The sequence below is a fragment of the Sinocyclocheilus rhinocerous genome, unplaced genomic scaffold (genome assembly GCF_001515625.1).
Source record: "Sinocyclocheilus rhinocerous isolate Xijiao unplaced genomic scaffold, SAMN03320098_v1.1 scaffold1493, whole genome shotgun sequence".
In the NCBI taxonomy this organism is placed as follows: Eukaryota; Metazoa; Chordata; class Actinopteri; order Cypriniformes; family Cyprinidae; genus Sinocyclocheilus; species Sinocyclocheilus rhinocerous.
In genome coordinates this window covers 784,787-795,876 of record NW_015640467.1, presented here as the reverse complement: position 1 = coordinate 795,876, position 11,090 = coordinate 784,787, and the positions used below count along the sequence as shown (strand labels likewise).

General features: G+C 33.5%; 1 protein-coding gene across 1 annotated transcript in view; it reads left to right on the top strand.

Moving 5' to 3' along the window:
- LOC107753047 (solute carrier family 12 member 7-like) overlaps window positions 1–11,090 on the top strand; it is a 59,973-nt gene that overhangs the window by 27,892 nt on the left and 20,991 nt on the right. The window contains 2 exon segments of the mRNA XM_016569150.1: window positions 7,008–7,102; window positions 8,179–8,310. Of these exon segments, the coding sequence (XP_016424636.1) occupies window positions 7,008–7,102; window positions 8,179–8,310 (227 nt within the window).

The window sequence follows — 11,090 nt, the reverse complement described above, 5'->3', positions numbered from 1 at the left end:
CAATGGAAAGCATATTTACACTGTCTGAATCGTTCCCTATCGCCTACATTGTGCACTACGTGCCATTCACTGTACAGAACATACTACACTGTGAACAAGCGACCTATAGATAACCTTAAGACTAACATATTGATACTAACACCCAAAAAACGTTTTTGAGACTTTTTCTCATTTTTGCATGATAAACAGTTGTAGAATTCAATTGGCGACCCAACACAGTACCAGTGTATATTGTATTTCTTGCTCTATTGTGTCAGATACGCCTGTTAGAAAGTGTCAAACTATTATTTCGGATGGGTTTCCAATCATACTGAGCGTAGCTTTAGTGTGGTGGCATGCCGTCTCTCTCTGTCACTTCCATCAATCACTTACTTTTATATCTCTTTATTCTCTCTCTGTCTCTCTCTCTCGCTCCTCCCCCGTGTCTGGGTGAGTGGTTTAGATCAGGGATCAAGTGCTCAGGGACTGATGTCTCTGGCGTTTTATTGGCAGCGTCACAGGCGCTGATCATCAGAGCACAGATAGTTGAGCGTGTCTCTCCAGGGACCCTCGGCAGACCCATCTCACCCTCCCTCTCCATCAGCATGGAGCCGGGGTCGAGCTCCTGCCCGCGGGGTAAGTGTTCGGCGTGGAGCGGGGCGTCCCGGATTCACGCTCTTGGGTTAGTGATGGCCGTGGATGTTCGTAGTGCTGCTCTGTTTAATGTCATTGTCCTTACTTTAGTTGTCGTGAAACTACCTTTTAGAAAGTTAGCGGGGAACTGGAAATTAATTATTTTTTAGCGTTTTAATGTTAGAATATAAACAGAAGATTTTTTCTAAACTGATTTTAAGTGGTGTTTGTGAAAGTTGAGCTAGATCTCGTTTTTTTGTTGTAGTAGATGTACAACTGCCAGGAAGATTTTTTGGTGTTTCAATGTTGTCAACCAGAATATAACCTTTTCTCTAAACTGATTTAAAGTGACGTTTTGAAGGATGTGACTAGTTGCATTGAGCTAGTCTTTGGTTTTACTTCAGTAGACATGAAAATGCTGTTCTGGAACTTCAAGATTATTGAAAATGATATATCTTGCCATTTTGTCTACCAGAATATAACCTTTTCTGAATGGACTTGGATATTTTTGAAGGTCATGTTAAACACTATCACATTTTACTTCAGTAGATGTACAACTGTCCTTCTGTATCATCTCAAGTAGAAGATAATCTGGTGTCCTAATGTAGTCAACTCAACCAAGAATATAAACCAAATAACTTTTCTAAAGCAACCAGTTGTGTTGCTTGACTAGTCTTCGTGCTTACTTCAGTAGATGTGAAATTGCTGTTCTGGAACTTCGCAATCATCTAGAATGAGATATTTTGCCATTTTATGTTGTGAACCAGAATATAACCTTTTCTAAACTGACTTTGCATGTAGCTCAATGTCACTTGTCTTGGTTCTTACTTTAGTAGACGTGGAATTGCTGGTCTGGGACATCAAAATCAGCTAGAACAAGATATTTAGCCATTTTTATGTTGGAGACCGTAATGTAATCTTTTGTAAACTGACTTTAAGTGGCATTTGGGACTAGTTGGATTCAGCTAGTCTTAGTTCTTACATTAGTAGATGTGAAAGCGCAATCAGCTAGAATGAGGTGTTTTTAATGCTGTCAGTGAGAAGAATATTAACAGAACTTCTCTAAACTCACTTTAAGTGTCTGTTTGAAGTAGTGACATTGCATTCAGCTAGTTTTAGTTCTAATTTAAATAAGATGTTAAAGTTGCTTTCTTGATCTTCTCAGGCAACTGAAACAATATATTTTGGGTGTTAATGTTGTGAACCTGAATATAAATGAATAAGTTTACTACCTTTCTGGAACTTCTCAAATAGCAGATAGTTTGGTGCCGTAAGTCAGAAAATAACAACACTTTTCTAAGCTGACTTTAAGTGACTTTTTTAAGTTTCAAGATCAACTGAGTTGCAAACAAGAAAAATAATCATGCATTTTATTTTTATATAATTTTGTAACATTATCTTGCTTTAAGGATGTAAATCTTTTTGTTTGGTTGGTTATTTTTTTGTTTGTTTATTTTATTTTTTATTTTTTTATTTTTTTTGCTGGAAACCCATACAAAATACCGATTAAGATCTTGCAGTTGAGAATCTCCCTAAAAACAAAGAAAACATCTACCATTTTTCATCTACCTGGAGCCAAATGTCTGTCCGTTTATTTTCTGCTTTCTGTTTTGCTCTTTTGTTCGTTCGTTCGTTCGTTCATTCATTCATTTGTTCATTCGTTCTTACTTGAATATGTAAAAGGTAAAACTACCTTTCTAGACCGCCTCAAGAAACTTCAACACAATATTTTGACAGTCAGAATATGGTAAACTGACATTGAGTGGCATTTTGAAGGCTGTCACCAGAGAGCGTTTGCATTGCTAACATCTGTTGTAGACGTTTATACGTGGGCTTATTTAGTTTGTCAGACTTTAGGCCTTCTAATTGCTTGACATCCATGTTGGATAACTGGATTGTAGCGACTCTTTCTGCCAGCGTCTCTTGCACAGTCAGCCGGTGTAAAACAAGCTCCTGTAGACCGCTTACAGACCAGAACGACAGAGAGCTTAGCCGATATAAATAGAGTATGTGGCCATTTATTACCATAGAGACTGTGATTCACGGCTGCTCTACCTGACATGTTAATTTTAACCTTTCTTGTGACAATAGCTTTGTGCATGTATTGTCAAAGGGCGTCGAGAAGAAGTTCTTATTTTTTTTGCAAACTCAAACCGTTATGTTCCTGGAAAAGAAACAATTAACATGAATCCTTAATGTGTGAAGGCCAAATCAAATGTGTGTTTGCAAATCCAGCACCTGTGCATCAGTGTTTTATCATTGCATCAGTGAATGTCAGGTCCACTGGTCCAGAAAGATTTTCAGGTGGAGCTGTTGTCTGTTCTAAAATCCTCTTCTGTCATCTCACTGAGTGTGTATCGAGGGTTTGGTGAACTCAAGGGTTTGACAGTCAGCTCAGATGCACTTCAGCACTGTCCTGAGAAGACGTGAGAGTCTGCTGTGTTGATTTGCATTAGTGGGTTATTATGGGCTGTTAGTGCAGGTGGTAGTTTATTTTATTTTATTTTATTTTTAAATTTTCATTCTGTTAAATTTCTTATTTTATTTATTTTGTTCTTTATTTTATTTTATTTTATTTTATTTTATTTTACTTAATTTTATTTATTTATTTTATTTATTATTTTTTTATTTCTACTCTTATTTTATTTTTATGTTTTATTTTGTTTTGTATGTATTTTATTTATTTTTACGTATTTTTTAATGCATTTTTTAATTTAATGTATTTTTTGATTCAGGTCCCCTCAGGATTTTTTCACCTGTTTTATCATCCAGCATGCAGGTGAAAATAGTGCATCTGTCAGCTGCTGCAGAACAACTTAGAGATTTATGTAGATCACTTAAATCAGTAATCAGCAGTAAATAAATATTTGTGTGGTACTAAAGGCATTACTTCTGTGACTGTCTGTGATGTTGTCATTTGCAAAGGAAGGGTCACTTTTATTAGGATCAATTGATAATGCATCATTGCTGTCATCACCAGCATCCGGTTTAGTCTCAAGGAGGCTGAATTCTCGGTGAGATTATTGCTATATTTGGTCTTTAACTTTCATGATGTCTACAATTAAAGTGTTTGTAAACACGCGGCTAAAGCGCTACCTCTGTCATGCCTGGAAAAGGAATCGTCTTAAGCCAAGAACATGCAGTGTGGCACTGCTGATCGGATGAACTCGGTGACATTGTAGGTAATTTTGGCTGGTTCCATCATAGCCGTCTGGTTCTGCCACGGTTTAAACTGAGACTGACTGTAATATGGAACTATAAAACTTTCCTGAGTTGTTGTAGAGTTTATGGCAGCTTGGCATGGCATGTTTTGCCAGCTCATGCAGTGTTAAATAAAAGGTTATTTAGATGTGCAATTCTAAGTAACATTTTTTTTTCTTTCCTTCTCTGATTGTGCAAATCTTCAGCAGCATGTCCTCGGCAGATATGGGAAAAAAATAATTTTCCATATTAGCATTTTTGTCTTGTTTTCCAGTAAAATATCTACACTTCCTTTAGAAGAGAATCAAAATTGCATACAATTTTAAGCCATGTTTTAAATGTATTTTGAATTTATTTTTTAAAAAAATTATGTATTTTATTTAATTATTTTTTATGAATGAATTAATTTTGGTTTTGTTTGTTTCTTTTTTTATTAATTTTTTTTTCTTTTCTTTTTTTCTGAGGTTTAAAACAAGAAAAAAATCATGCATTTTAGATTTGTGTAATTTTGAAACTTTATCTTTAAGGATGTCAATATTTTTGTTAATGGTTTTTTATTTATTTTTATTTTTATTTATTTTCATGGAAAACCAGACAAAATACTGATTAAAGGGGTCATATGATGCGATTTAAATTTTTCCTTTCTCTTTGGAGTGTTACAAGCTCTTGGTGCATAAAGAAGATCTGTAAAGTTGCAAAGACTAAAGTCTCAAATCCAAAGAGATATTCTTTATAAAAGTTAAGAGTCAGCCACGCCTACCTAAAACGGCTCGTTCTAACACGCCCCGACATACCTGTACAGTATGTGGAAAATAATGTGTTTTTTTTTTACCTTAAACCGCATAAACACATTTCATTACACCAAATACACAAAATAATGTTCTTTTTAGCAACATCATATGACCCCTTTAAGAACTTGCAGTTGAAAATCCCGCATCAAAAGCAGGACACGTATGCCATTTTTGAGCACCAGGAGCCAAATGTCCATCCGTTTATTGATCATTTCTGTTCTGCTTTCCGTTTTGCTAACTCATTCATTCTCTGTGCATGTTTCTCTGGATGAAGGGTGTGCATTGTGTAGCAGTTGAACAGCTGAATGAAGGACGGTGACGTCTGCAGTCATATAAGCATATCTGTAATTTAGGTCATTTTGATGAAAGTAGATCACGTCTCGTGAGATTTGGCATTACTGTATCAAGTGTCTGTAGTCATAGATGCAATGTGAACGTGAACAGAATATAATACTGATAGTCCAAAGCCAAACCTTTCAAGGCGTAAATGGATAAACACTTCACAATTTCAAATCAAAAGTACATGTCTGGCTTTTGTTGTCATAATCTCTAAAAAAAACATCTGTCAATAAAAGTGCCAAAGGCGCAAAATAAAGGTTTCTGTCAACTACAAGAAACTAATCAATTGATGTTTTTTTATGACAACATGAAATCAAAATTTACTGTTTACCTTTTACTTAAATGCATGAACTGAACAATTGTAAATCTTGAAAGCAATATACAGTATTTAACAAAAATATGTACTCAGAATGTTTTCCATTATGTTATGAAAATGTTATTTCTGAACGTTCTCTGAATTTCAAAACGTCCCATTTTTTTTAAATGTAAAAAAAAACAAAAGTTTTTTTCTTGGTTATGTGAATGTTAGAAACAACATTAAGCCAATGTTCCATTTTAGAATTTTGCAAACATTATGGGAATGTTACTTTTGAATGTTTTCTAAACCATCTGAAACTAGTTAGTAGTAACAGTTTAGTTGGATGTTTGTCTAATGTTTTTTAAATGTTTCAGAAAAACGTTGCATAAACAATGTGTGAACATTATTAAAGATCAGATAACATTTAACAAACATTACTAGAAGAATGTGTGTTCATAACTTTGAGAGAACTGTGCCAGAACGTTCCCTGTCAGCTCTGTTGCCGTAGAGCTTTGTATCTTTTCAATGTTTAGAGTTGCTTTGATTCTACATAGTTAAACACCTCAACCAGGCTTTTAACATCTTAGCCAGCGTGTTTTGTTCTGGTGGAGTTGTAGAACTGGAGGTTGTGGCTCAACCGGTAGAAACATGATGCTAAAACACCAGGGTTTTTAATTCCAGTGAAGCACACTTGCTGATTAAATGTTGATGTTAAATGCATGTAAAGGTGCTTTAAATAAAAGTGTCTGTCAAATGCATTCATGTATATTTAGTGCTGCGACTTCAGCATCACTTTGAGTACTTTTTCTCCTAGAAATTATAGCATAAATGTGTGTGTGCACCAAACTGTTTGAACTGGTTTCAAACCGGTTTGCAAATGCACTATTGTTTCAGGCGGTATGAAAAATGACTCATATGCACATTAGAGCATCTTGTGGTTTTATTGCATAATCATGCATTTACATTCATTCATGCATTTTGCAGATGCTTCCATTCCGAAAAGAACAGAGAAACGAGCCAGCAATAATCATAATATACAATGCCAGGTTTGTTAGACAACGTGCACAGATTTTGTTGGATCTTCAAGCTGGCGAACGATCACATTTGTATTTTCCAAAAGCTTTTTCTGTTTACAAAGTTAAACAGTTCAGACATATTTAATTCAGCATCTGTGGCGTATCATACGTTTAATCTAAGAAACTCTTGGAACAGCGCGTCGTTCTGAATCTGAATTATATGCTGCGTTGAAATGATAGGTTTGATGAAATGAATAAAGCGATGCAATCTGAAAATAAATTCTATAGTGACGCAGCCCAGTCCAGATGTTTATTTAAATCACTGCAATTTAACATCTATATATAAGCACAACCCAGGCGGAGCAGTGAACGAGCGTCGTCCACCTCTGAGTAAGTGCATGTTTTCAGCTATACGTTTAGGTTTTATAAGTGCTTTAGTGACAGGACACCATATGCTATCAGATTCTCTGAGCATCACAGAGTTTGACCAGTGAACCGGAGGACATTGATCACCATCATGCTCTAATTATAGGAAAATCATTTCGTCTGACCTGCGGCGATGGATAGGAAGTCTGCTTTTTCCTAATTTACCCAAGAGAGCACACATAACAGACCATAAACACCTCTCTCTTCACAAGCAAACAGCATTTTAGTGGCACATCTCCTGCAGTCAGCTGTAATCATGTCTTTTCTCTCTCTCTCTCATGTTCTGTTGCTCTCTCCATCTGTCTGTCTGTCTGTCTAATGCAGGTGATGGAAACCCAAGGGAAAGCAGCCCCTTCATCAATAACACAGATGATAATAAGGGAAATCTATATGATGGGAAAAACATGGCACTTTTTGAGGTAGTCATGTTTAAACTTCATTTCAATATTACTGAATAATAACATTTTTTCATATTTTTTTTACTATCAATATGCATATTTTTGACTAACAACATGAAAAAAAATATTACGTTTAAAACTTATTTTTAAAATAAGAAATTGTATTTTGCTTAAGTTTATTTCAGGATTATTTACTGATGATTTTCTTTGCATTTTTTTTTTCATGACAATTTTGCACATTTATCCTCAGATTTTCATTTTAGTAATCCATCTTGATGGTTTAGTTTTGTGTTGTTGTTTTTTTATTAGATTCTCTCATTTTTAATACTAATTAAAATACTAGTTAATATTTACTAACTAAAACACTAATTACTGATTCAGTAATAATTTTTAATAGTATAATAGTACGATAAATACCACTTTGATGTATACATTACAATTTAAATATAATAATAATAATAATAGAACGAATATTATTTGTATTACAGTAATGTTAATTTTGGTGGAAAATGAACTAAAATAATGCAAAAATATTAATAACAAAAAAAAGACTGTCATAATTTTTTATTAAGCAAAATATAAGCATTTATTTATTTATTTATTCATTACAATAACCAGAATTTTGGTAAAATAACACCTAAAATAATGTCATTATATTAAAAAATATTATATAAAATATAAAATATTAATAGCTAAAAAAAGGCATGCTATTCTTTATGCAAAATATAATTTCATTTTTCATTCTTTTGATTTTAGGGTGAAATATGACCGAAATGTGTTTTTAATAAGTTGTGTGAGATTACTTATCATCGCATTCAAGTTCTTTTCAAGCCTATATTTGACATCATGGCTTTTCTCCACTCTGTTTTCCACATTCTCGTTTCATGTTTATGGCCACAAATAAAGTAATTCATGGGTCATGAAGTTTATTTTTGTATAATTTCATGATTTCGGACAGACAGAGCTGTTATTACGTCCTTTGATTTTGGTGCCTACATTTATTTTTACTCTTCGAGACATTGTAGAGGTTTGAAACGAGTCGTTTGTGTTTGCTGGTTTGCAGTTTTTGATCAAACACATGACCTTTACCCTTTCAGGAGGAGATGGACAGCAATCCCATGGTGTCTTCACTGCTCAGCAAACTGGCCAACTACACGAACCTCACGCAGGGCGTCAGGGAACACGAGGAGGCCGACGAGGATGAAGGTGCCAAGAGGCAGACAGTCAAGGTAACGGACTAAACTCATTTCATCTGTAGACATGAAGTTACCTGAATGAGAGACACGTGTGAAGCCGAGCTTTCAGATGTTTGAGCTTGTGTCTGTGTGCTCTAATCTAAAACAAATCAGACACACATTCTCTACATTCTTTCAGCTTTTGTTGAAAATACGACAGGAAATGAATACAGGTCAGATCGTTTGGAATGTCTGATTACGGCAACATGTCAGAAATGACCTGAACTTCTCATAATTCTATTGTTCCATTGCACCATTCAGGAAATGCAATAAACCTTAGTCTGAAGCAGGGTTATTATAAGTTAACTAACACTTAAAAAAAAAACATTTGAGATGTTTAGGGTTCCTAATTTGGTTACATTTAGTTCTTTGGAGATTAAGATTATAGTTTTTGATATTTCATTACAGGTTTTTCAGGTCAGTGTTTTGATTTCTATAGAGCACAGAGTTCATATAGTTAATTAACACTAAAAACTGAAATAAAATATTTAACGTCAAATTATTTTATTTCAGCTAGTTGACAAGGCAACATTTCTAATTTTTAGTTTAAATTTATTTAATACTAAAATAACTAAAAATAGAGGAAAAAGTTTATAAACATTTTTTAAAACAAAAATCAAAACTACAGTACATTTATATGGTTCTTACATGGTTAAAAAATTATATAGTTCTTTGGAGATTAAAAATACCGTTTTTTGATGTTTCATTGCAGTTTTTCAGATCGGTGTTTTGATTTCTGATTTCTGTAAAGCATCATTACACAGAGTTAATATTAACTAAAACTAAAAACATTTTTTTTACTTGAAATAAAATAAACTTTAACAGAAATAATTATAAAATATATACTGTATACAAAAATTTATATATATATATATGTATGTTTTTACTAAAATACTAAAATAACTAAAACTGAAATAAAAATATATACACATTTTTTAAAATAAAAATTACTAAAACTCACAAAAAGACTAAAACTAAAATCTAAATGAAAACTAAAAATATAAAGATAAAAACTCATTCAAAATATTAATAAAAACTTTAGTATCTCAGTGATACTAAAATAACACTAGATGCCTTATGTATATCCAAAAAACTTCAGAAAACTTGGTATGCCATAACACAGAACAGTATTTCTCTCTCAGCCTCGTTTTATTCAAATTAAATTAAATATGACTTCTACGGTCAGGCTATTGCAGACGCTTATGCAAAGATGTATTAACACATGCACAAATGCAACGATTTTTCTTTGTTTTCCATTTCAAGCCCAGCGGGCATCAGCTTTTTTGCTGACAGTCAGTATGAATGTTTAAGCAATGGCCGGGCGATAGCCACAAACCACAGTCCCCAGCCAGTCTCCCCGTCACCGGACATCTCTCTGTGATTGGCCAAACACGCTCTCATTAGTCCTGAGACCACGGGCTTCAGATGCTCCGACTGCGTCAAACTCTGCATCAGGAAAGATCTAGGAAGCTCTTGGGTTTTTATTATATTCAAGTGTTAATTACTGAAGTTCATCTGTATTGTGTATTTGACTAAGCCGAGTCCAGCAGGAACATCGAGAGCCGCTCATCTCACCGTGGTATGCTTTTATAAGTATATGCATTTACACTTTTTGGTGGCGCAAGGGTTAGTTATGATTTATTGTAGTTGTGATGTGACTTGTGTATGAAGACTGAAGCAATCAATCAAGAATCTGAGCAGCAGAAGAACTCATGACTGACATGTGAATCGCAGTGTTGGATCATCTATGATTTGGAAGGATGACTTCAATTCAATATTCAAACATTATGTTTATGTTTTAGAGGTTATTGGAATATGTTTTACAAGACACGACTATTTCAGTTTTTCTACTTCAAAATTTCATATTTAATTTAATGTGTTATATGCAGTTTCTTTATAATTAATTGTACGTAACATATTGAATTAATCATCCAATTTTGAACTGAAATTGTATTTTCTTGTAAAATGTATTTCTCATTTTCCTTCAGTTTAACTTGAAGTATTAAATTAACTAAAACTAGAACTGAAATAAAAATTAATAAAAACTAAAAGCATGTTAAAATTAAAAATGTAAGTCCAAAATTAAAATGAAAACAGAACATTTAAAAAATTAAAAAATAATTCAAAATATAAACTATAATAGTATATAAATAATACCTAAATAACACTTTCACTACATGTATGTGTTTTTAACTAAAGAATAAAAAGTTTGTGGCATTAGTGTGCAAAACCTTTCAGGGCTTTTGATTTTTAGTAGGGATGTAACGATTCACTCACCTCACGATTCGACACGATTCACGATACCGATTTCTCGATTCAATTTTCTCACAAAATGAGATTTGAGACAAAATATAAATGAAAAGATGTCCTTTTTATTATTGCTTGGATAAAATGCTGAAATTTCTTTGTGAAATTGAAATATGAAATTTTCAAACAAACCCCAAATCAAATAAATAAACAACACAAATAAAAGACATCTCTTCATATAAACAAACTAAGGCTTTGCCTGTGCTCTTTGCCTTTAACTTTGTGAAATTATGCTACATAAAACATCTGAACGAGACAAAAACAGCAGACGGGCTGCATGAGACGCAGATTCACTCTCTGACAGCAGGTGGCGCTTTTGGAACAGCAGTAATAAGCAGTAATAATTTCCATGGTTACCGCAGTAAACAAAGCAGCAGTGCTTATAAACACTACATTAATATGCATTATACAGAGTCAAGATGAAAAGAAAATATCATCTAAACTTTTCTTAAGGTAGTCAGTTCCCC